This window comes from Panthera pardus, unplaced genomic scaffold (genome assembly GCF_024362965.1).
Source record: "Panthera pardus isolate Hobbes unplaced genomic scaffold, ASM2436296v1 HiC_scaffold_24, whole genome shotgun sequence".
NCBI classification, from domain to species: Eukaryota; Metazoa; Chordata; class Mammalia; order Carnivora; family Felidae; genus Panthera; species Panthera pardus.
In genome coordinates, this window is record NW_026526810.1 from 23,044,633 (window position 1) to 23,071,998 (window position 27,366).

Consider the following 27,366-nt stretch of genomic DNA (forward strand, 5'->3'; position numbering starts at 1 on the left):
AGCAGAGAGCACAGAGAGCCCAATGCAGAGCTCGAACCCATGAACCGTGAGATCATGACGTGAGCTGAAGTGGGGCGCTTAACGAGCCGCCCAGGCACCCCTAATATAATTATAGTCTGTATAGTATACTTTCTCGTAAATATTTCGTTGAAAACTTTGTAACGTGATTAGCAAAAATAGCTTTCACGTTCTTTTATGGTTTGCAGAGCACGTAAAGAAATATTTATTTGTCCTTTACAACATCTTTTTGAGTTAAGTAGGGAAGGTATCAGCCCCATTTTACATATGAAAGTATTGAAAGCAGATAATCATATAATGCCTCTACTTGGTTGCATAGTGGATTTCTGTTCTTGACAGAAGTAATTTGCACTAACACAAGGAAGTAGATGTATTTAATGCAGAAGGAAGAGCAAAATAAATCATTGTATACATTCTTACTCCCTGGGACCTAGTCCTGCCTTACTGGACAAGTGAGTCTTGCAACAGCAGTAGGCAACTCTGGAAATGCAGATTTTGTCAGATTTTAGTAAATACACTAAACACAAGAATCTTGAGGTGATTTAATTAGTCTGGTTACTCTTCAGTTAGAGTTACAACTAAAGTGGTGTTAAACCTGTTTTTCTGTTACCTGAAAACAAAGGAAACAAAATCATAAGCTTATAATAAACCAGGAAGGTAACATCCATCCACTTGGTCTGAATTGCTTGGGTAGAGTGAGAGCCTAGAGGCCCTGTGTATGAAGGGCAGGCCTTATCATATTGGGTAGGTTACTTAAGGGAAAAATGTTCCTAGGAAACTGGACTTGTAGAGCATGATATATGTCAAATTTGAATTCGGTAGCCATTTGATTTACTAAAGCCCTGAGCATTGTGACAATTTAGGATTTATAAGCAAAATATAGAGGGGCACTTGGGTGGGTGGCTCAGTCGGTTTAACATCTGACTTAAGCTCAGGCCACGGTCTCATGGTTTGTGAGTTCGAGTTCCGCGTCAGACTCTGCGCTGACAGCTCAGAGCCTGGAGCCTGCTTCAGATTCTGTGTCTCCCCCTATGCCTGTCTCTCTCTCTCTCTCTCTCTCTCTCTCTCTCTCTCTCTCTCAAAAATCAATAAACATTTTAAAAAATTTTTAATAAATTTAAAAAATAAAAGCAAAATATATAAATATAATTCTGAGTTTTAAATATTCTCCATTTTAAACTGTTATATTAAGTACATTGCAATTGTGTCTTATTTGTTTTGTGAGGACAACTGAATTTCATTTTACTGTTTACAGTAGTGAAGACAATATATTACTGCTGGGCCTCCCTGCATCTAAAGTGTTTTTGGTATTTTGTCTTCAACTTTTGGCTGAAGAAAAATTCCCTACTGCCCAAAGCTCTGTTTTTCTTTTAAGAATTCTCCCTAGGAAGAGAATTTTTTGTGAGTTGATTAAAATGAAGAATGCTTTCTTTGATGGAGTCTCTTTCCTTTTATTACACTATCGTTTTTATAAACAGTTCAATTTTCCTCCTCAAAACATGCCATCTTCTAGTATTCGTTGGCTTTGAAAGGGTAAAAGATTTGGGAGTTATTGCTTGTAATAGAAAGGAACATTCTTTCCTTCTCTTCACAGTGTTGTTTCACAGCTGCAGGTTTCAGCTGAAGAGAACAGTGTAAAATGTAAGAAGATAGAGGAGCACTGTTCCTTGAACCAGTAAGGACCCTTACCCTAGAACTGTTAACCAGGAAGTTTTTGTTTGGGTCAAAATACTAGGGACCTTTGTTTCTTCTGCTTTCTCATATTTTGCCTTCCTCAGATTCTAGGCTTGAACCATTTTGTTTTAGAGCAAGAAAGGAATCCTATCTACCTCCTTGATAACGAAAGTAGATTCCAAACATGTGAGTACTCTGTTCTTAGTGTTCCTTCTCAGGCATTCTCTCAGCTGGTATTTTCTGTTTCCTTCAGATCTCAGATGTGATTTGTGAATTTATTATGATAATTAACAGTTATCTTAGCTCTTCACTCCATCTGTTCATCTGTATCTCTTCCCTATTTTTCTCATAACATTTAAATAAATAAATAAATAAATAAATAAATAAATAAATATCATTATACACATCAGCTACAACCTTTACTTTTTTTTTTTTTTTTTTTTTTACTGTTTGTCCATCTGTCCCCCACTACATCATGAACTATAAAAGGACAAGAATTTCCTGTCAAATCTCATTTAGCACTGTGTCTTCAATGCATGTCATAGTTACATATAATCAACTGTGAAAAGCAGTATTTTTCAGCTTTAAAACTCATTTCAAACTCATTGAAAACTCATTTCCCCTCTTGATAAACATAAAATTCCTCTATTCTAATATACCCTCCATGAGAATCACCCAGAAGTAAGTGAAAAAATATACAAATGTAGCTTCACCAAACAAGAACATTAACTTTCTGCACTTTGTGTACTTAATTGCTTTGGTTTTCCAAATGTAAATTAGATTATAACATTGTGTATCATTGAAAATGCCTTTTTGTATACCTATGGCCTCCCAGAGGGAGTATGCCCTTTATGGCATTCCCCTTCCCCACCTACCTCCCACCCTCCACCCCCCCCACCTCATGCACACCCACTTTTTACTGTTTCATAGTACCCTGGTGTCCCAGGAAATTGTTTGGCAAAGCACTCTACACAGAGTAATGCCAAGTTTTATTGGGTTACTTTAACTCTTAGTTCCGGTGCTAGGCCAGAAGTTGTCCTACTTGGGCAGTTATCTCCTTGTTTACAAATATAAAAGCAGTGGTTAGGTAGTCTGTGTAGGAAGGGCCACTTGGGACCCGCAGTCACCATGAAAAAGCCAGATAGGTGGACTGTGAACTCAAAAGGCAACACCCTGCTTGTAAAATGACAAATTTTGCTTTGGAAGAGGTGTTTATTTTCCCTGTGTCGCCGCTGTGCTTTGCACCAATAATGCAAAACATTGTTTCGAGATGTTTGGGGTTTCCTTTCTCTTCACAACACATTTTGTGTCCTAATGGTAACAATTCTCCATCAAGGTTCCATTGAGGGGAAACAGTTCGTGTACAGTAATCAAACTGTCTAGAAGGAAATCTAAACAGTGCTCAGTTTCTTTTGATGATCTAATACTTCCATATTTTTAAAAGAAAATATCTGACTCAAAAGTTTGTAAAACTTTCACTTCCAAAAATCATAAAGAAGGAAGATTTATGTTTGTTTCTAATTCTGGCCTCGTCTTCCCATTCTCACTGTTTTGAAAACAGTATCTCTAGACCAAGGACAAAAAGACTATAAAATTCTATAAAGCAGTTCTACGTACCACTTGACACTAAGCACAATCTTGGTCACACAGTAAAGGTGCTCAACAAATGCTTGTTGTTGAAATATAAACTCTACAAGCATTTGCATTAAATGAGGCTGGATTATTTCTTTGGTGGCCCCCAAAAACACTATACGATATTTAACTTCACAAAAACTACAAGTAGCGTATTGTCAGTATAGCCCGCCCTTTATCATTAAACAAGTTACGAGTCTGCAGTTGAAATATATGCAGGCCACAACTTATAGATTTTATTCCTAATTTCTTTTCAGTTATTTTGAACTGAGAAATTGGTTCTACCTCCAAAAATACGTCAAGAATCTAACCACTTCTCACCACCTCCACTACTACCACTGTGAGCCAAGCCATCATCTTTCAGATGGATTATTGCAGTAGATTTCCAAATGAACTCCTTACTTCCACCCTTGACCCTCTCCACTCTTCATTCTGTTCTCAAAACAGCAGCCAGAGTGATCCTATAAAAATGTTAGACCCCATGTCTACGTGAGGTTTACTCAAACCCTCTAGTGGCTTCTCTGACTAAAAAGCAAGTCCTTACCATGACTTACAAATCCCTCTGGAGTCTGGTACCCAGTCAGCTCTGGATCTCATCTACTATTTTTGTCCCTATGTCAATCCACCACATTGCCTCCTTCAGTCACTTTCCATTGTACTAGTTGTTCCTCCTGCCTGGACCACTCTGTGCTCACATACATGCATAGCTCTCTGCTTCATCTCCTTCGGGTCTCAGTAAGCTCTTTACTGGCCTCTACTTAAAATTCCAAGCACCCTCTTCCCTTGAACTCTTCCTGGCCTCTCTATGGGCTCTGTGTTTTTCTTAGTACTTATCACTATGACATTATTCATTTTACTTTTTTTTTATCTTGTTTTTTGTCTGTCTTTCCCAGTATACTGTGAGATATGTGAGGGCAGGGATTTTTGCCTATTTTGATCTGCACAGTATCCCTAGTGCACAGAAAGTGCCTGGAATGTTAGATGCTCAATAAATATTTGTTGATGAATGAATCCATTTCCTTATTGTTTAATTCCTATACTACCCTAACAACATTTTTAAAAATTACTAATATTTATAGTTATAGGAGCCTATGCTCTAGATTTTAGAAATAGAAAGCCATAGTTTCTGCCCACCCCTGCCTAACCCCCAGCCAGACATACACCTCCTTATACCCTTCTCTTGAAGTAACCCTAAGCCTTATATGTATACTCTAATTATCTCCCCCGTACTAACTACCTCACCCCTCCCAAAAGTAAGTACTTAATTATCTTTTTCCCTCTCATCTACCATATCAAAACCTACAGTGAAAGAGTTCTTAGCTGAATTATACTTAACTGAACCCCAGTTAACTGCCTGATGGGATTAGCCAGTGTTCTTATTTGCTCTGTAAAACATATTGATTAATGCCTACAGCCTACTGACTGCTCTTAGCTTAATGTTCATGGCTGGTAGACAATTCTCTGTGCTATCATGAACTCCGGTTAAAGTACTTGCATATCAAAATCAGTTTTATTTATTGTTGTATTTTGTTGTATAGAAACATGTTTATAGGACTATCTTCTTATAAATTATGTAATTATAATACATTAAATATATAATATTTATGGTAATTTTTAATTAATAAACTTTATATTTTATAGTGGTTTTAGGTTCATAACAAAATCTAGCAGAAAGTACTAAGAATTCCCATGTATTCCTTGTCCTCACACATGCCACAACCTCTTCCATTGTCAGCATCCCCAACCAGAGTCGTCCATTTGTTACAGTCAGTGAGCTTACATTGACATAATCATCATCCAAAATCCTAGTTTACATTAGGGTTCACCCTTGGTGTTGTACCTTCTATGGGATTTAACAAACATATGATATATATCCACTGTTGTAGTATTGTACAGAATAGTTCACTGCCCTAAAAATCCTTTGTGTTCTGCCTGTTCACCCCTGCCTCCCCTCTAATCCTGGCAATCACTTATCTTTTTACTATGTGCACAGTTTTGCCTTATCTGGATGTCATATGGTTGGAATCAGAGTATATAGCCTTTTCAGATTGACTTCTTTCACTTAGTAATATGCATTTAAGTTTACTCCATATCTTTTCATGGCTTGATAACTCATTTGTTTTTAGCACTGAATAATAGTCCATTATCTGGATGTGCCACAGTTTATCAGCTTGCCTACTGAAAGACATCATGGTTGTGTCCAAATTTTGATGTTATGAATAAAACTGCTATAAACATTCATGTGCAGGTTTTTAGTGAACGTAGGTTTTTAGTTCCTTTGAGTAAATACCAAGGAATGCAATTGCTGGTAAGGAAAGTGAATAGTTTTGGGGCACCTGGGTGACTCAGTTAAGTGGCTGACTCTTGATTTTAGCTCATGTCATGATCTCACAGTTCATGGTATCGAGCCCCATGTCAGGCTCTGAGCTGGGCATGGAGCCTGCTTAAGAATCTCTCTGTCCCTCTCCCTGTACCCCTTCCCTATTCATAATCAATCTCTCTCTCTCTCTCTCTCTCTCTCTCTCTCTCTCTCTCTCTCTCTCAAAAAAAAAAAAAAAGAAAGAAAGAAAGAAAGAAAGAAAAAAGAATATGACACACCAAATGGTCTTCCATAGTGGCTGACCCATTTTGTGTTCATTCCCACCAACAATGAATAGAGTTCCTGTTCTAAATCCACATCAGCATTTGGTGTTGTCACTGTTTTGGATTTTTTTTAAATTTTTTTTTTAATGTTCATTTATTTTTTGAGAGAGAGACAGAACACGAACAAGGGAGGGGCAGCACAGAACCTGAAGCAGGCTCCGTGCTCTGAGCTGTCAGTGCAGAACCCAATGCCCAGCTCTAACTCACAAACCGCCAAGATCATGACCTGAGCTGAAGTTGGATGCTTAACAGACTGAGCTACCCAGGTACCCCTGTGTTGGATTTTTAATAGCCATTGTAATCATTTTAATAGCTATGTAGTTGTATCTCGTTTTAATTTTCAGTTTCTTAATGACGTGATATTGAACATCTTTTCATGTGCCTACTTGCCATCTGTATATTTTCTTTGATGAGGAGTCTGTTCAAGTCTTTTGCCCATTTTTAAAATGAATTATTTCTTACTGTTAAGATTTACGAGTTCTTTGTGTATTTTTGGTAAAAGTTTTTTTATCAAATGTGTCTTCTGCATATACTTTCTCCAAATCTGTGGCTTGTCTCCTCATTCTTTTGACATTGTCCTCTTCAGAGGAACAGTTTTTCATTATAATGAAGTCCAGCTTATAAGTTCTTTCTTTCATGGATCATGCCTTTGTTGTTTTGTGTAAAAAGTCATTGCCATACCCAAAATCATCTAGATTTTCTCTATGTTATCCTGTAGGAATGTTGTAGTTCTGTGCTTTACATTTAGATTTCTGATCTATTTTGAGTTACTTTTTGTGAAGGGTGTAAGGTCTGTGTCTAGATTCTTTTTTTTTTAATGTTTATTTACTTTTGAGAGAGAGACAGAATGAGAGCAGAGGTGGGGGTGGGGGGCGGGCAGAGAGGGAGACAGAATCCAAAGCAGGCTCCAGCCTCTGAGCTGTCAGCACAGATCCAACGTGGGGCTCAAACCCACAAACTGCGAGATCATGACCTGAGCCAAAGTTGGACACTTAACTGACTGAGCCACCCAGGCACCCCTCCAGCACCATTTGTTAAGAGACAGTCTGCTTTATTGTATTGCCTTTGTTTCTTTGTCAGAGATGGGTTGACTATTTTTATATGGGTTTATTTCTGGACTCTCTATTCTATTCCATTGATCTATTTGTCTTGTCTTTTACCAGTACCACACTATCTTGATTATTGTAACTTAATAGGAAATCTTGAAGTTAGGTACTGTTGGTCTCCCACCTTTGTTCTTCTCCTTCAGTATTGAGTTGGCTATTTTGGGTCTTGTGCCTCTCCATATAAACTTTAGAATCATTTTTTTTACATCCACAAAATAACTTGCTGGGATTTTTACTGAAATTGAGTTGAATCTATATATCAAGCTGAAAAGAACTGGCATCTTGACAATATTGAGTTTTCCTGTTCGTTAACACAGAATATTTCTCCACTTATTTATTACTTCTTTGGCATCTTTCATCAGAGTTTTAGGGTTTTTCTCATATAGGCCTCATAGATCTTACCTAAGTACTTCATTTTGGGGAATGCTTATATAAATGGTAATGTGTTTTTAATTTCAAATCCTACTTGTTCATTGCTGATACATACTGCATTGTATTGCATGATGCAGTTAACGTCTATATATTAACCTAGTATCCTGCAGCCTTGCTATACTCGCTTATTAGTTTCAGGAGTTTTTGTCAATTCATTCAGATTTTCTACATATTCAATCATGTCATCTCTGAACAAAGAGTTATTTCTAACTTCCCAATCTATATATCTTTCATTTGCTTTTCGTGACTTATTGCATTAGCTAGGACTTCCACTATAATGTTGGAAAGCTTTTGGGGTGGGGGCTGGACATCTTTGCTTCATCCCTGGTTTTGGAGGAGAAGCTTTATGTTTCTCACCGTGAATTTTGGTATTAGCTGTAGGGTTTTTCAGGTGTTCTTTATCAAGTTGAAGAAGTCTCTTCTATTCCTAGTTTGCTGAGAATTTGTATCATGAATGGGTGTTAGATTTTATCAAATGCTTTTTCTGTATCTGATCATGTGATTCTTCTTTATCCTATGGATATAATGGATTACATTAATTAATTTTTGAATGTTGAACCTGCATTACATATCTATGATGAATTTCACTTGGTCATGGTGTATAATTCTTTTTATACATTGTTTGATTCACTTTGCTAATATTCTGTTGAGGATTTTTATATCTATGTTCATGAGAGCTATTGGTCTATATTTTTCTGTGTGTAATGTCTTTGTTTGGATATTAGAGTGATGCTAGCCACATAAAATGAATTAGAAAGTATTCTTTCTGCTTCTTTTCTCTGAAAGAGATTGTCAAAGATTGTTAATTTCTTCCTTAAATGTTTAGTAGAATTCACCAGTGAACCCATCTGTGTCTGCTTTCTGTTTTGGAAAGTTATTAACTATTGATTCAATTTATTTAATAGATAGGTCTAATCAGATTGTCTGTTTCTTTGTGAGTTTTAGCAGATTGTATCTTTCAAAGAATTGGTTCATTTCATCTTCGTTATCACTTTATGCCCACAAAGTTGTCCATAGTATTCCTTTATTATCCTTTTAATGTCCATGAGATCTATAGTAGTGTCCCCTCTTTCATTTCTTACAATAGTAATTTGTGTCATTCCTCTTTTATTCTTAGTTAGCCTGGCCAGAGGCTGACTGATTGACCTTTTATTATTTAAAAAAAAATTTTTTTTTAATATTTATTTATTTTTGAGACAGAGAGAGACAGAGCATGAACAGGGGAGGGTCAGAGAGAGAGGGAGACACAGAATCTGAAACAGGCTCCAGGCTCCGAGCTGTCAGCACAGAGCCCGACGCGGGGCTCGAACTCACGGACCGCGAGATCATGACCTGGGCTGAAGTCGGACGCTCAACCGACTGAGCCACCCAGGCGCCCCCTGATTGACCTTTTAAAAGAACCACCTTTTGGTTTTGCTGATTTTTCTTGATTGACTTCCTATTTTCAGTTTTACTGATTTCTTTTTTTTTTTTAACATTTTAAAGTTTGTATATTTATTTCTTTTAAGAGAGAAGGAGAAAGAGCAGGGGAGGTGAAGAGAGAGAATCCCAAGCAGGCCCCATGCTGTCAGCATAGAGCCCAATGTAGGGCTTGATCCCATGAACCTTGAGATCATGACTTGAGCCGAGATCAAAAGTTGGACATTCAACCAACTGAGCCACCCAGGCGCCCCTCAATTTTACTGATTTCTTCTCTAATTTTTATTATATCTTATCTTGTGCTTACTTTGAATTTAATGTGCTCTATGTTTTCCAGTTTCCTAAAGTAAAAGCTTAGATTATGGATTTTAAATCTTTCTTGTTTTCTAATATATGCATTCAGTGCTGTAAATTTACTTTTAAGCACTGCTTTTGCTGCATCCCACAAATTTTCATAAACTGTATTTTCTTTTTTTTCTTTAATATTAATGTATTTATTTTGAGCAAGAACATGACAGGGGGAGGGGCAGAGAGAGAGGGAGAGAGAGAATCCCAAGCAGGCTCCGTGCTGTCAGCACAGAACCTGACATGGGGCTCTTTTCCACAATCTGTGAGATTATGACTTGAGCCGAAAGCAAGACTTGGACATTCAACTGACTGAGCCACTCAGGCACCCCCATAAATTATAATTTCATCTTTTTTTAGTTGAAAGTATTTTTAAATTTCTCTTGGTTTCTTCTTTGACTCGTGTTATTTATAAGTATGTTGTTTAATTTCCAAGTATTTTAGGATTTTCCAGCCTTCTTTCTGTTACTGATTTCTAGGTTAATTTCATTGTGGTCTGAAAGTAAACATTATATGAATTCTATTATTTTAAATTTAAGATATGTTTTGGTATATCTTGGTGAATGTGCCATGTGAGCTTGAGAAAAATATGTAATCTGCTGTTGTTAGATGAAGTAGTCCTACAGATATCAATTATATCCAATTGATATACGGTGCTGTTGAGTTCAACATTGTTCTTAATGATTTTCTGTCTTCTTAAATATCTATTTCTGTTACAGGCGTGTTAAAGTCTCTAGCTATAATTGTGGATTCATCTGTTTCTCCTTGCACTTCTATTAGTTTTTGCCTCACCTGTTTTGACCCTCTGTGGTTAGACATATAAATATTAAAGATTATTATGTCTTCTTTGATTGTCCCCTGGCATTATGTAATGCCCCTCTTTCTCCCTGATCACTTTCTTTGCTCTGAAATCTGCTCTGTCTGAAATTAATATAGCTACTCTCTCTTTCTTTTAATTGGTATCATATCATTTCCATTCCTTCTTCTCTGATCCTTCTCTTGCTCTCTATCACAGTTTTCTGGCTTTCTTTAGTGATACATTTGGATTTCTTTCTCTTTATTCTTTGTGCATCTATTTCTGGTTTTTGATTTATAATTACCATTAGGTTTGTATATCACATCTTCTGCATATAGCAGTATATATTAAGTTGATGGTCACTTAAGTTTGAACCCAGTCTTTCCCCTTTCTCTCCCCCATGTTTTAGGTGTATGATACCGTATTTTACATTATTTTCTTTTGTGAATCCCTTGATTGACTTCTACAAATATACTTATTTTTACTACCTTTGTATTTCCTACTTTTATTTCTCTTACTTATAGTCTTTCCTTTCCACTCAAAGATTCCCCTTTAACATTTGTTGTAGGGCTGGTTTAGTGGTCATTATCCTTTAGCTTTTGTCTAAGAAAGTCTTTATCATTCCCTACTATTGGGAATGATAACCTTGCTAAATAGTATATTCTTGGCTACAGATTTTTTCCTTTCAATACTTTGAATGTATCATGCCATTCCCTTCTGGCCTGCAAAGTTTCTACAGAAAAATCCACTTATAGCCTTATGGGGTTTTCCTTGTGTGTAACATTTCCCAGGAAAAGTCTTCTTTTCTCTTGCTGCTTTTAAAATTCTCTTTTAATCACTACTTTTTGACATTTTAATTACTGTGTGTCTTGGTGTAGACTTCCTAGGGTTGATTTTTGTTGGGGGAATTTCTCTGCCTTCTGGATCTGGATATCTGTTTCCTTACAGAAGTTTTCAGCTATTATTTCTTCAAATAAATTTTGTGCCCCTTGTTTCTCTCTTCTCCTGGGACCCCTATAATGTGAATGTTGTTATACTTGATGGAGTCACTGAGTTCCCTAAGTCTATTCTCATTTTGCATAATTTTTTTTCTCACCTGCTCAGCTTGGTTACTTTCCATTACTCTGTCTCCCAGATCATTAATTCATTCCTCTGCTCTTTCTAGCCTGCTGTTTATTTCATCTAGTTAATTTTTAATTTCATGTATTGTGTTCGTCATCTCTGATTGGTTCTTTTTTATCTCTATTTTAAGGGTCTCACTGATGTTCTCCATTCTTTTCTCAAGTCCAGTGAGTATCTTTATGATCATTACTTTAAATTCTCTATCAGGGGGAGCCTAGGTGGCTCAGTCAGTCAAGCATCCAACTTCGGCTCAGTTCATGATCTCACGGTTCACGAGTTCGAGGCCGGCATCAGACTCTCTGCTGTCAGAACAGAGCCCACTTTGGATCCTCTATCCTCCTCTCTCTCTGCAACTTCCCCGCTTTCACGTGTGCTCTTTCTCTCTCAAAATTAAATAAATATTTTCTTTAAAAAGAGTGAATAGAGGTTTGTGTGGTTAGAGGTCAGTTGTAGAAGTAATTGAGAAAGCTGAAATGACAGGAAATAGTGGTCAGACACATTTGAATTTGAGGTTGGTTAGCAAAATGACATGATTTTGAAAAGAATTGAAAGTTTTATATAAGGGTTTAATGTGGACAAAGAAGGCAGAATCCCACCTCTCGACTCAGGTATGTGATGGGAGGGAATGTTGTGCATCTCCATGAAAGAACTTAATGAAGTGGGATTAACATATGTAAAGTAAGGAAAGGTTGCTTGAAAAGAGCCAGCCCCAGAAAATCTAGGTATAAATTAGGCTTCCAGCACTGTCCAACACATTTGGAGTAATGTAGTCTCATTGTTGAAATCATCCCTTTTGTTGGGAAGGGTTACTAGGAAAATCTTAGTTGAAAAACATTTCTTAAGCTCCACCTATATTGACCAAAGCAATGTTCTGAATATAGTTTGGCTCCCCATATTACTACAGGGAGAAAATGTGTTGATTGGCCAATAAATACCTAGTGTGCTTAAGATAATTATCATTATAATTTTTATAATTGTCATTAAAATATCTTAAATTGGCATCATGTTTTATGCATCCATTTTTTTCAGTGAGTGGTTAGTGTTAGAGGGAATTTTTGGATTTCCAAAGCTACAGTCTGGACCCTGGTTTAAACTATAAGCCTCAACGTAATACCATTTTTTTGAGGCCTCCTGGTAGAAGCCTTCACTTGGTACAGAACCTGTCTGCCAGGAAACATCTGCATGATATGCTTACTTATGTAAACTGCAGCAGAGAACCAGATTTGTATGTTGCTTTGTCTTTGTGCATATTTCTCTTCTTTTCCCTTCCAGAGTAGCATTCATTACATTTCTTAAGTGCTTCACATAGAATTTCAAAGTTCAGTTTGACCTCTGTACTGAGACATTATCAGACACAGATGCTACACTGAGAGGCTTTTTGGCAATCAATGGCTTAGTAGCCGTGATTCAGTTTGAATCACCCCCTCATGGACCATATGAAAGCAGAACCTTTCAGGATCCCAGCCATATTCTTGGGAATCATTTTCTTTTCCAACTTATTGGACTAGTTTAGAGGCTTTTGGATTTTCCTGGACTTTTTCCTCATTTCCTTCTTTTGTTGATCTTGGCCCCTTAACCTTCCACCCACTTTATTACTCATTTCTTAGGGACCTGACTACTCAGTAACACTAGAGAAAATATATCTGAAGCCATATGGGTTCAGTAAAACAAACTTAAGAAAAAGAAGCAAGACATTTGTGTTCTCTCAACTTCCTTTGTTTATATGATCTGTTTATATGTTGCTAAGGTTGTGTTGTCCAGCTGCCTCCCAATCTTGCTCCCAATACCTCAACAATGACTGAAGAGAACTGGGAAACACTTGAAGACGGTCATGTTGGCACAGAGAATGAAAAGAGTTCATTTGGCGCCACCACCCCCACCCCCCCCACCCCCCGCCAGATAATATATCACCTTTGAGGTTCAGTAAGAGATGCCAGGAACTTCAAATGCTGAATCTTAAAGTTATTGAAAGGCCATTTACTTTTAGGGAGACTTTAATAAGAAGCCAGCTAAATGGGTCCTTTTAAGGTTTGGGAGTGAATACCTATCTGAATGTTTTCCTGTGGTTTACAGTTAGACTGTATGGCATTTAATTGATTAGGGGTTTTTTTTGGTAAGATGAATATCAGTGTAAGGTGATGTTAGCAGCCCTTAAAGCCCAGGCTCTAATCTGGTCTGTGCATAATGTGAATTAAAATCAAATTAAAATGTAAATACACCTATGTCAGGATTATTCTAGAAAACATCTAGAATGGAATGTTGCAGTATTTGTCAGAGCCCCTTGTAAATCCCCTTGTCTTGAAGGAATTGAGAAGGGTTAGCAAGCTTCCTGGCACATGGAATAAACTCCTGATTGAGTCTGAAGTTTCTCTCTCTGCTTTCCATGCTCTACCCACTGCAATGGGTATTAGTCATACAGAGATGCATTTTTTCACATTAAGCTATTTATGAAACCGGTCTGCTAAATAAAAATTTAGAAGCAAAAACAAGAAAATAAGAATAAGAAATAAGCCATCAGTGTCACCATTTTTGAAGTAAATTATTCTATTGAACATTTAGAATTTGGTGTCAGTGTCGTCTGCATCTTCCTCTGGTTTCCACCTCAGTGGGATGAATCCTAGCTCTGCTTGGGCTGCCCTGCTTTCCTCTTAATTGCAGTTTCACTAGGTCTCCTCAGCAGCAGCCCCTGAAATAACTGCTGAGGGAGCTCCTAAGTGAATTCTCATAATTTGCTTCTCAATTCTCCCCGCTTGATTGAAGCACTCTCTTTCTTGAGTGGTTTGCAGTTCCCCTTAAGTGGTTACTGTTTGGGGTCACTGTTGAATGTTTTGTTTGAATATCACTTTCACGATGAATGGAAGGCTACTGCTTTTGGCTCTATGGGGTGATACCACCATTGGTGGTGAGCCTTGAAAGAGAAAAATCTTTCTTTGTAGTGAGATGCTAAGTGAAATTACTCTCTTTGTCACTTTGTCCTTTTATCCTTTCAGTCTGATAACCTTCAAGTTCTTGTAATTTATTTTGTTTTCTTCAATTAAGCTTAGTTGTTTCCTGTACCCAGGTGCATGCTATTTCCGTTGGTCGTCATGGTGATGTGGAACATATTTCTGACCTGGAAGTGAGGTTTCTTTACCTCTGCTCCACATCAGTATGCCTTCCAGCCTCCACTTCCTTTGCATTATTTCCTTTTGGAGGGCTCAGTTTGTTACCACTTAATCTAAGGATGATTCATCTGGGACTGAGACCCAGTAATGCTGTAATAACAATACCTTGCTTTATGTAATAATACTCAAAGCACTTACCATCTTAGCCTTTCTCTGTTTATGAAGCTCTTTCAGTTTAATCCTTCACAATAACCCTGTGGGTCAAGTCAGCAATCTTGTATGTGTCTAAGATGGTGAAATAATATCTCATAGAAGTTGAATAACTTGTTCAGGGTTGCTGTTACTCTGTGCTTCTGACTTACTCTGCTCAACAGTTTTTACAGTAAATGAAGAATATTTTTGAAGGTATTCTTAATGAACAAAAAGGAATTTCCAAACTCTGTCCCATTTATTAAAATCTAATGCTTTTTAGTCTAGTCGGTCAGTAAGAACCCCTTAACCAGTGTTTAAATTGATTTATGTCCAAATCAAGAAAATAAACATTTAGGTCCATTTCTATTCTGCTGCTGATGTGATAAATTTAAGGAAGGCTGGCTTATATTAATGGAACTTCAACTGGAAGTAATTAAGCCATTATAATTATTTTCTTATTGTCTCTTCCTTTCAGAGAGATGGAAACCTTGATGACGGGCTCTACCCTGCCACCCCTTTTTGCAGAGGAAGATGGCTCCAAGGAGAGTAATGATCTGGCCACAACTGGGTAAGCAGCTGCTCTGGGACACTGGGCCTCCACCAAGCTTTAAAACAAAGCTTCTGATAATGGATGAGGTGCTAAAGAGACTGTTTTATATCATAAAACCAGAAGTTATGTTTGTTAGGCTTCACAAAAGAGAGAGTGAGAGCCATTGTAAGCTGCTTTGTGATCTGCATTCAGCTGTCATTTGCCGTGTTCTGGTGCCTGTGAACTGGCACAGCAATATGTGGATCTAGGAAACATCAGTTCCTCCTGGTTAAGAGAATTACATAGCTACCATTAAGTAAATAACCTGCCACAGGGCTAGCTCTAAAAATCAAGTTCATTTTCTGTTTGAATTGCCACAGATATGAAAATAATTTTTCCCCCAGAGGTCTGATTTTTTTTTTTTTTAAGATCAGATTTTTTTAATATGGCTCTTTATTCAAGATGCCTAGGAGCTCTGACTTGACTGACTTCTCTTCCTTTCTTCCCCCCCCATCTCCTTTCTTTGGTATTTTTTGGGCAGATGTATAAAGGAATATAGAAAAGCACTAATAGCAATAGTCCCTCTTCCCTCGAAAATCTCTGTTCCACTTGAATTTTTATCTTTTCTATTTAGAAGTTATTTGCCACGGAAGAAATACATTCACTGATTGAAGTGCTAGCTAATCCCTGCGATGAATTATTTTAATATTCTTTAGAGCTCTTGAAAAATGGACTAGACTTTGTAATTATTCTGTTTTCTTACCTCACATATATTTCTTCGTTACTATCTGCCTTCTGACGTTACTATTCAGATAAAGCTGTTCTCCAAGACTTTTCTAAAAGTTGCCTAGTTGTTAAATCCAATTCATTCAAGAAAAATTTTCTGAGTGTCTCCTATGTGCCAGACACTGTTCTAGGCACTGGATACTAAGCAATGAACAAAGCAGACAAAAATACCAATCCCCGTAGAGCTTAAATTCTACTGGGGACATCAGGGAGTAAACAGGATAATTAAGTAAAATACATACTATGTTGTTAAAAACTATAGATTAACAAAGCAGGGAAGAGGGTTGGGAAGGCTTTGGGGTGCAGTCTTAGATAAGATGGCCCAGAAATGCTTTCAAAGTGAATTGAATAAAGACCTGAAGGAAGCAAGGTAGCTAGCATGCAGTTATCTGGGGAAGATTATTCTAGGCAGAAGGAAAAGGAAGTGCAAAAACCCTGGGTTAGAAATGTTTTTACCTTTTAGAAGTACCCAGGAAGCCAGTGTAGCTGGAGCAGAGTATATATACCAAGGGGAAGGTAGTAGAGGACTACATCGGTGCTTTCTGAGTCAGAAAGTCTGAGTGAGGGCTAGAGATTTTACATGGTAGTATGTTCCCAGGCAATGTCAGTGCTGCTGGTATGAGGGCCATACTTTTGAGTAGCAAGGACTAGACCATGTACGATCTTATAGGTCAGAGTAAGCACTTTTAACTGGCACTCTGAGAGAGGTGAGAAAGCATTGGAGGATTTTGAGCAGAATGATCTGATATTTATTTTTTAATAGGATCCCTGTGGCTGTTATATTGAGAATAGAGTGAAGGGAGCAGGGGCTGAAGCAAGGAGACGAGTTAAGCTCCTGAAATAATTCAAGTGAGAGATGATGAGTTAAACAACATCACTAGTGACAAGAGTATTTTTGTTGGAGTAGTAGGGGTGAGCCTCATTGGAGAGGGTTTCAGGGATAATGGGAATGGGGTTTGGTGCCATGTAGAATTTGACGTATATTTTGAAGATAAACCAAGTTAAGATTTGCTTGAAAAACCAGATGAGACGTGAGAAGGGAGAAAAAAGCAATCAAGGACAACTCCAAACTGTTGGCCTAAGTGACCGAAGGGATGACTTAGATGGGGAAAACTAAGCAGGAGATTTTAAATTTGAGATGCTTGCTAGATATCCAAGCAGAAATGTCAAATAGACAGCTTGATATAGGACTTAGGGGTTAGGGGAGGTCTAGACTAGAAAAAGAAACACGGGAATCATCGGCATATACCTGATATTTAAAGCCAGAGACTGGCTGAGATCACTGAAGAAATGAGCACTATGTAGATAGAAAAGAGAAGAGATCTAATGCCTGAGCTCTGGGATACACTAGCATTTAAGCCAGGCAGAAGAGGAAAAGTCAACAAAGAACACTAAAGGGAATAGCTAAAAAGGTAGCAGAAAAACCAGAGGAGTGCCATGTCCTGGAAAACAAGTTAAAAAAAGGTATTTCAAGAGGAAGAGATCAACTGTGTTAAAAACTTTTGGAAAATCGGGTGAGATGAAGGCTGAGAAATGATGCGGAATTTAGCATGGAGGGCATTGGTGACTTTTATAAGAGTTGTAAGTACACATGTCCTTTGGGTTACATTTAAGAGAGAATGAAAGAAGAGAAATTGAAGCCAATAGATATAAACAATTCTTTTCAGAGTACAGATCTTCCTCAGCTTACCATGGGGTTACCTCCAGGTAAACCCATAGTAAATTGAAAATACCATTGGTCAGAAATGCACTTAATGCACCTAACCTACCGAACATCATAGCTTAGCCTAGCCTACCTTCAGCGTGCTCAGAACGCTTACATTAGCCTACGGTTAGGCAAAATCATCCAGCACAAAGCCTAAAAGTGTTGAATATCTGTAATTTGTTGAATATTATACTGAAAGTGAAAACAACACTTGTATGGATACAGAATGGTCATAACGGTATCAGTTATTTACTCTGGTGATTGCGAGGCTGACCAGGAGCTGAGGCTCACTGCAGCTGCCCAGCATTGTGAGAGAGGACCACGCAGCATATCACTAAGCTCAAGAAAAGATCCAAATACAAAAGTCCAAGTGTGGTGTCTACTGAATCTATCTCACGTTCCCACCATCATCAAGTTGAAAAATCATAAATCAAACTGTCAAGTTGGGGATGGTCTCTATGAATAATTCTGTAATGGAAAAGAGAAAAATGAAGTGGGATCCAGAAAGTGCTTTTTGTTTTGTTTCATTTTGTTTTAAGGTAACAAGGTAAGAGTAAAAAATGTCACATTTGCTTGCTGACTAGGCTGATCCAGTGGAGAAGGAAGAATTGGTAATGCAGGAGAGGGCAGAATTGCTAAAAACCTGTCTTTGAGTAGGCTAAATGCTGTAGGGTCCATGGCACAAATGGAAGGGTTGTTGGCTTTAACTAAGAGCGTGCCAATTCATTTATAGGAACAAAAAAACCTTGTTTTGTTTTGTTTTGTTTTGTTTTGTTTTTTTCCAAACTGTGTCCAACTTGTCATCTCCGAGACATTTGATGCCTGTGACCACTCCCCTCTGATTTCTGTTCATTTCAGTCAGGGATTCATAGGATTGATACATTTTCCCAAACCTAACTTTCATATTTTACTGAAATAAGAATGTACAAGAATTAGTAACTTAAAAGTTGATGGCACTGTTGGAACAAGAATGACAGTGAGTGAAAAAACAAGTTGCCAAAGCCATCCAAAGTGATTGAAACATCTGGAAAATAAAGCTACCAGGATCAAACTGGGTCTCTGATGGTGCCTCTTTTCAGAGAACATGACTGGCATTGAGTTCATAATTTCTCTTAGTCTTTTTCAAAGGACCTCAAAGACCTCAAAAATGTAGGAAACTCCTGCTTAAAATCATCTATTATATTTTCTAGAAAGGGTCAGAAAAGTGTAATTTCTTTCATTTCCAGGACAGTGTGCATCTGCTTTCATTCATTTCTCAGCCCACTGGAATCTGGATATTATTCCCCTAATTCTACTAAAACTATGCTCCCTAAAATTGCCAACAACCTTTAGGTCTTCGAATTTAGCAGATACTTTTCAGCCTATCTTATTCGACATCTGCATCTTTTTACTTGGTTCATACCCACTTCTAAAAAGTCTTTCTGCCTTGGCCTCTTTGACAGTGTTCTCTCCTAAATCTTTTAATGCCCTGCTTAGTCTTTCCTACTTTTTCTAATGCTTGCTCTTCAAATGATCTTTTCCAACAGAGTTCTGTCCTGACTTTCTTCTCTCTTTCTGGAGAATATCCAGCACTTCCCATTTTTCTGATTTTCTTCACTTCTGTTCTCTCAATGCATGTTTCCAGTTGTCTGTGGGACAGCTTCACTTAATTATGCCATGAGTGTTTCAGACTTACCGTTTTCTCTTCTGTCTTACACCCACCCCACCCATCCCCCACACACTTTCCAGTTGACGTTGGCTAATAGTGCATAATCACCCATAGAGTTACCTTTGACTCAGTCATTAAGTTCACTCTATCCCTGAAATATCTCTTAGCTATCATTCCCCTCTTCTCCATCCTGCCTGCCTGTCTGTCACTTAGTCTATAGCAGTAGCCTCCTGAAAGGTTGCCCTTACTCCTGTTATACTCTTTTCTTTCTGCCTGTAATGATGTTTACCTGGCGAGTACTATTTATCTTTCAAGACCCCTGTAAAATCTTTCTTAACATCCTCTACATATGTATGAAATTCATCATACCATACACTTTTTACATACCTCTATTTTAGTACTTACATTGCATTGTAATTATTTGCCTATAACCCTATGAAGTATATATTCTTCCAGAATAGTGAGTGAATCCAGTCATCTACCTTATTATGTCCACTTTTCAGAAGGTTGAGATCTGGTTTGCCAACTCGTCTGGAACAGAATGCTGGAAACAGAAAAGAAATAATGTGTTTTATTTCTTAACATTTATACCTGAACTTACTGAACTTAATATCATTAGATGATCTGGTTGTCAATAAACACTTGAGTCCAAGAAGGAATAACCTATGGAATGTACCATAGGAGATACTTCTTACGCCCTTCTGTGACGGGGCACCCTGCCTCTACAACTCCCATTCCTATTCTCCTTTTCCATTAACAATATTTTCCCTTTACACTGGAGATAAGATGCATGAAAAGTAGCATATAAAAGTGAGACTCTGTTGCATGCTCAGAACTAAAATGTCAATGTTGAGGGGAGAGGTCATTTTTTGAGAAAAGATTATAGTTTGTTTTTTTTTTAAGTTTATGTATTTTTGAGAGACAGAGAGCAAGTGAGCAGGGGAGGGGCAGAGAGAGGGGAAGAGAGAATCCCAAGCAGGCTCCACGCCATGAGCGCAGATCCCAATGTGGGGCTTGAACTCACAAACCTTGAAATCATGACCTAAGCTGAAACTAAGAGCTGGACGCTTAACCAACTGAGCCACCCAGTTGCCCCTAGTTATTTTTAATAGAAGTCTTCTCCGTGAAAATGACCTGGTTCAATCAAGCACTGAAACTAGTTTTTTAAATACTCTATAACTGTTCTGGAGACCTTATTTACATTTACACAAATGAGGTGGGGTAATTAAACCCGGCTTCTGCTTTTGTTGACAGGGCAATTTGTCTTGAACCTTGGTAAATAGGAATCTTTGATGCTATTGATAACTGAACACATCTGCCTGTTACTCTTAAGGTTAACCCACCCAGAGGTTCCATATAGTAGTGGAGCCACATCATCCACCAACAATCCAGAATTTGTGGAGGATCTCTCCCAAGGTCAGTTGCTTCAGAATGAGGCTTCAAATACAGCAGAAGGCACTGAACAGAGGCATGAAGATGAGGTAAGCTGAAGAAGCATTTCTTCCTGTTACCAGTCTCTGAAGTTTCTAAAGAAGCAGTCATCAAAGGAATTGATCGAAGCATTCATCCTCTGGCCCCCCTACATTCTGCAGAATTTGCTTCGTAGAACCATATTAATGGTTTCACATAAAACCATATTAATGGTTTTAATGACACAGAGACAAGTAGACTCTTTTTCCCCCTGCTTAATAAATTTATACCTACATCATACTAGATGCTCAACAAATGCTTACTGAATGAATGAATGATTTAAATAAGTAATTAACGAGAAGTCTACATGCCCTTGTTCAAGGCCACACATTTTATGCACACCAAGCCCTATAGCATGGAATCATACATTCTCAGAGGATCCACACCACTTACCAAGCCATTCACCCTCCCATAGAGGGCATCCTTCTCTAATTCACACAAGGTTCCATATGGGCCTGGGGCAGTCATGCCCTTGTTGGACTTTCAGTGTTCCTCACAATTGATTGATTACATTGTCCACGTTAAGGCACTCTCTTTTAGTCATACAAGAATACCACCATGAATTTCATCTTTTTTCTTGTTTTATTTATTTGTTTTTAAAGTTTATTTATTTAATTTGCGAGTAAGTGCAAGCAGGGGAGGGTCAGAGAGAGAGGGAGAGAATCGCAAGCAGGCTCCATGATGCCAGTACAGAGCCCAACGCAGGGCTCAATCCCACAAACCATGACCTGAGCCAAGGTCATGACCTGAGCCAAGATGAAGAGCCGGATGCTCAATCAACTGAGCCTTTCCAGTGCCCCATCATCTTTTTTCTTACTTTAAAAGAGCTGATTCTTTTCATGTTGGCATCCTTTAAGATTATAATGAATGCTTGAAGCTTCTTAAACATCTTAAAATCCTTAGTAGCTTTAATGTTACTAAGTTTACAAGACAAAATCAGGGGGGGAAAAGGCTGATAGCAAATACACCATTTGCCCAGTGGTGAATAATTCATATTAATTTGGAGGACTACAGTACTATAATTAATATTTTAATGTTTTTGTCCCATTTCATTTATCTTTCTCTTTGAAAGAAGAATTCTTGTATCCATAAAAGTTTATTAAGTGATAGGCTGTGTGTATTTGTAAAATTATGAAGCAAAAGTGTGAGGGAGCTTTCATCTCATTAAAAGACAAAGAGATGGGGGGTGCTTGGATGGCTTGGTCAGTCTCTCTGCCCCTCCCCTGTTCATGTGCTTGCTCGCTCTCTCTCTCTCTCTCTCTCTCTCAAAATAAATAAATAAATAAACTTTAAAAAAAGAAAGACAAAGAGGGCTGTGGTAAAACATCAGTAGTACCTCAGTCCTTTCTTTAAACTTTTTTGAGGTGATTTCATTTTTTGATGTAACTCATAACATATAAAGACCTCTGACTTTATAAAATAAACATCTTAAGGAACAAGTCATCAAGGCAAAAAACTAAGTATTCATTTTGGATATGTTATACTTGATGAAATTTCGATATTAATTTAGAAATCTATATGTTGTCTACTGTGGGAAGTGAACTGGTCTTTGAATGGTATCAATGAAAAATATCCTTCACGAATGATTTTTAAGCCCTGTACTACAACTTGTCTCTTTGCCCAGTGTTTGTGACATCTTGTTCTGATCTACCATGACAGTGTCCCTGGCACAGTGCTATGTATGTGCTGCATTTCTCATTTAGGAAATTCCCCTGTCAGGAGTTAGGACTTGTTAAGTGCGTAAGAAGGCCAAAGTGTACATGATCATGGTGCCCCTTCTTCTCATCAGTTAGGATTAGCCCCTTAATGTAACAGTCTGTAGTGTGGTACATGAAAGGATGTGCAGATGAACCATCTAGAGTTCCTTCTTGAAGACTGCATTGTAGTTGTTTGTACCTATGACAGATTTGGAGAGCTTTGAATATCTAGGCTCCTAATAGTAGGAAAATGCAACTCTTATCCTGTTTTGTTCGTTTGTTTTATTGTTGTGTTATTTGGGTGGATTTTGTAATTTGGTTTTTGGTTTTTTTGTTTTGTCTTACAGCAAAGAAGTAAACGAGGAGGTTGGTCCAAAGGAAGAAAGAGGAAGAAACCTCTTCGAGACAGCAACGCACCCAAATCCCCCCTTACAGGGTATGTTCGATTCATGAACGAGCGTCGAGAACAGCTTCGAGCAAAAAGACCAGAAGTCCCATTTCCAGAAATCACAAGGATGTTAGGCAATGAATGGAGTAAACTGCCCCCTGAGGAAAAACAGGTAATTGTTCCTATTCCTGATCCTCTGCTTGGTTTTGATTATGCCTCAAAAATAGCTTCCATCAGAAAAGCAAAGAGGATGGGTGGTTGATTCTTCAATTTTGTCATGGGGCGTAGAAGAACAGAACAGCAGGATTCAACATAACTCTTTTCTCTAGCACAGTGGTTTTTGTACTGTTTCAGGATCTGCTTCAGGGGTACAAGCAGGAGGGCCCCTAGCAGCCCCCCTAAACCAAAGCAGCTCTACTTTTATTTGATTTATATGCTGAGAGTTCATATAAGAATTTTATAAAAAGTGATTCAATATTGAGAAATTAAGAAATCTGTTGATATAATTTATTCTACCGAGTCAAATGAAAAGTCAGGAGTTCAATAAGAAAAGGTCATTTGATAAAATTCTGCTGTTCACATAAGATTTTTGTTTAAATTTTTTTAACGAGTTCTGGCAAATTTAACCCACTGTGAAAAATAAAGCAAGAACTATTTGAATTCCTCTCTAAGCAAAAACTAACACTGTTGCCAAACTGAAACAAATCCATTTGTTAGACAGGGTTGAGAGGAATTAAGGACAAGATAGCCACAAATTGGTTGAAATGCCACAAAAGCAGAATGATGGTAGGTTGTGGGAGTGGCTTGGGGTTAAAAGTTCCCAGCATTCTCAGCATCTGAAAGATAGCTATATTTCTTTTATGTCTCATACTCTTTACAAAGGATTCCAAACAAACAAAAACCAAATTGAAAAATACTCTGGGGAATTAACTGAATTCAGAAAATTTCAAGGAGATTATATTAAGTTGCAACTTGAAGCTCTCTGTAGTAGCCAGCAAGTAGAAACCAGTGCATATTGTCCATTATTTTATCCCTAATGTATAAAGGGATCGTGAGCTGTACATACTCCATACTTCATTGTTTACTCTTTTGTTTTTAATTTCTTAATTTCATAATTAATACATGCTCTTTGTTTAACATGTTTTTAAGATGATGCAGAAGTGTGTACAGGAAAAAGCAAAAGTAACATTAATTTTCTCCAGAGATAACCACTATTAGGTAGGGCAAAGGTTTTCGTGTTTGTTTTTAACTTTTTTTCTTTTTACTGTTTATTTATTTTTGAAAGGGGAGAGGGGCAGAGAGAGGGGGGTACAGAGGATCCAAAGCAAGCTCTGCACTGACAGCAGAGCCCAAAGCAGGGCTCAAACTCACCAACCATGAGATTGTGACCTTAGCCGAAGTCAGACACTTAACAGACTGAGCCACCTAGTTGCCCGTTTTTAACTTTTTATTTTGAAAAAATTTCAATGTACAGAAAGTTATAAACACAGGATAGTACAAAGAATGGCTAAATACCCTTTACCCAAATTCACCCGTAGTTAACACGTTTTACCCCGTCTGTCCATTTGCGTATGCACTTACACTCTTCTGAGCAAGCTACACATACTAAGCACTCACGCTCACTTGCTTGTGTGTGCATGTGCATGCTCACTCTCTCTCACTGACATACCCACGTGCACGCACACTCATGCTTGTGTGCTTTCTCTCTCACACACACACGCACACCTTTTTTCAAAATCATTTGAGAGTAAGTTATATACCTCATTGCCCTTCACCCCTAAATATTTCAGTGTGCATTTCCTAAAAGTAGATATGTTTTCTCACACATAGTTTCATTATCAGCTGTATAATTTTATATTAACACAATACTTTTATCTAATTTACTGTCTATATTCCAATTTTGTCAGTTGACCTAATATCCTTCCTCTGTGACATTTTCCTCCTCCAGTTCAGATTCTAGTCCAGGGCAGGGTTTTGTGTTTCATAGTCAGAACTCTGGATTCCTTTAATCTGGGATATGTCCACAGTCTTTCTTTGTCTTTCATGACATTGATATTTTTTAAGAATGCAATCCCTCCCTCTTTCTCCACCTCCTTTTTGTTTACTTCTAATGAACATTGCTCATTTTGTACTTGTCTAATGTTTCCTTGTGATGACATTGAGTTATGCATTCTTAGAATACTGCATAGGTGGTATTGTGTCCTTCTCCGGGTATCACATGTGCAGGCACACAATGTCCTTTTATTCCTTACTGGTAATGTTAATTTTGCTCTCTCGATAAAGTTTTTTTATTCTCTTTTACAATTAATAAGCAATCTGTGGAGAGACATTTTAACAACATACAGAGTCCATTCCATATCGACGTCCCCCCTAGATTTAGCATCCACTGATGACTTGCTTGGTCTAATCTTTACCGTGAGGGTTGCAAAATGATAATTTTCCAACTCTAGCACTCCCTTCACATTTACTGCTCAGCTTTCAGCATTCTAACTTAAGCAAGAACCCTTTTCCTCCCTGCTGTTTATTTATCATTGGTATGAGCATACTAATTTTTTTCCCCAAAGGTTTATAATTTTATTACTGTACTTCAGTATTGGGGTACTTAAATTGTCCCATGTTTGACCAGTCGGGTGTCTTCTACATCTGACTCTTGTGCAAGACAAGGTTTTTAATGTAATATCTGACTCTAGTTTGTGTCCATTTAAAAGCACTATTTTTATACATTATTTCTTAAACCTAATTGCTGAATGAAAAGGACAAGGCACTAAACAAAATTATCCTGTTGGATCAATGGCTTTATTTAAATAATTAATAGCACAAAGAGTGCAGATATAGGCTCTGTCATAGTAGTCCATTTTAGGTCCATAGGATGAGGTCATTCCTTTTTATGTTCTTTGTGTCTCCCGGCTTTCGTGCTCTACTCTTCTGGCTCTTAAAAGGCCAATTGATGTATGAGATCATTCTCTCAGAATGGGTTGGGGATAGAGAAACAAAGTAATATTCCATCCTTTCTCTTGGGAAGACTAAATATGCCTATGTGGTGTTCAGTCCTCTTGAGGACTCTAGTGGCCATGTATAGGTCTGTCTATGGGGTTAGAGGAATAACTGTAATGTCTTCATATGAATATTTTATGAGAATGATCTCAATAGAACTTGTCTTCATTAAGTTAGAAAATGTAATAGTGTAAAGAATTAGAATCACCTATTTCTTTTATAATTGAAGGATTATATTTTTTTCTATCCATATGATTTCTTTAGTCTCCCTTAGAGCTTATCCCTCATATACTTTCTTCCCATATTCCAATTGTCCTCTGTTTTCTTCAGTGAGTTCACTAATATTTTACCCAGATGTGTTTCTTGAAAATAATTCCACATTTCTTTCCTAGCGCTACCTTGATGAAGCAGACAGAGATAAGGAGCGTTACATGAAGGAACTGGAGCAGTATCAGAAGACTGAGGCCTACAAGGTCTTCAGTAGGAAAACCCAGGACCGTCAGAAAGGCAAATCTCATAGGCAAGGTATCAGAACCAGAATGAGATGTTTTTGTAGTTTGTTGTGCATGACAGAGTGTCACAAAGCCTATTGTTAGCGTGATAAATGTAAAAGGTAAGTTTCCATCATTTCTCTATTGTGCCACATTCACAAACATACCTTGGAATTTTATTAAAATCATATTACTCTCATTTAAAAATCTCAGTTGCATTTCCATATCCAGTGTCAATAATTTGATTTGTGTTCCAAGACCCCTCTTAGTTGCCTATGCTTTTTTTCCTAATTCCGGGTTTAGGCATTTCTCTGCCTCTAAACAAGTCTGCTAAACTACATACCTGCCTTTCTTTGACACCACTAAGCCTTCGTGCACCATTTCTCCCACCCTTCAGTGCTCATCCTTTTCATTCATTCATCCATTCATGTATTCGTGTACTCAAACACTACATGTTGAGCTTTCATATATTGTCTACCAGGCTTTATTATACCAGGCTTTCACCTAGGCATTAAGGATGCAACAGTGAACATGACAGACAAGATCCCAGTCTTCATGGATTCTTGTTCTCTGTTAAAATTGTTCATCACACCCTTCAAGTCCCCTTTCTTCAGGAGACATTGCCAGAGAAGCCCCACCTCCCACTAGTCTGTCATTCCTTAGCCATTGCATCTTCTCCACATTTGGGCATCTTGCCTGCTAAACTTTAATGTTGTATAAACAGCCTATGGTGTGTGTCTCCTGTCCACTCTCCCACTCTGTTCTCCTCAAAGGTCAGAACTGCATCTGCTGTTTCTCTTTTGTCTAACTAACTAACTGTAGCGCAGCACAGTTCAGTTGCTTGGGTTTTGTTATTGTTTTGTTTTGTTCTTGAAACTAATGTTCTCTTATTCTTTCATATTTTAGATGCAGCCCGACAGGCCACTCATGATCATGAGGTAATTAGCTTTCTGTCTACATATCATATATCTGTTTATAATAATGTTGCTGTTTGTCATGCTTTTGGACCTTTCTTTTTTTTCTTTTTTTTTTTCTTAATGAATGGCATATTATTTCCTATCACATAATTCATATCGGGTGAGTTGCTTTTGCTCAAGGATTCTTACTATATGGCGGACACCTATCATGAGTCTGTCCTTGAACTACAGCCTCTAACTCCAGTCCTTGTGGTCCAA

At 37.8% G+C, this 27,366-nt stretch overlaps 1 protein-coding gene across 5 annotated transcripts in view; it reads left to right on the plus strand.

The window, feature by feature from the left end:
• HMG20A (high mobility group 20A) overlaps positions 1–27,366 on the plus strand; it is a 68,524-nt gene that overhangs the window by 27,133 nt on the left and 14,025 nt on the right. For 2 of the 5 annotated variants that reach the window (XM_053888827.1, XM_019441370.2), the window contains 5 exons: positions 14,959–15,051; positions 20,485–20,632; positions 22,666–22,878; positions 26,093–26,225; positions 27,098–27,129. In XM_053888827.1, the coding sequence (XP_053744802.1) occupies positions 14,963–15,051; positions 20,485–20,632; positions 22,666–22,878; positions 26,093–26,225; positions 27,098–27,129 (615 nt within the window). In that variant the 5' untranslated portion in view covers positions 14,959–14,962. Of the gene's footprint in view, positions 1–1,796; positions 1,879–11,317; positions 11,355–14,958; positions 15,052–20,484; positions 20,633–22,665; positions 22,879–26,092; positions 26,226–27,097; positions 27,130–27,366 lie in introns of all 5 variants that reach the window. The other 3 variants (XM_019441372.2, XM_053888826.1, XM_019441373.2) reach the window with 3 other exon arrangements.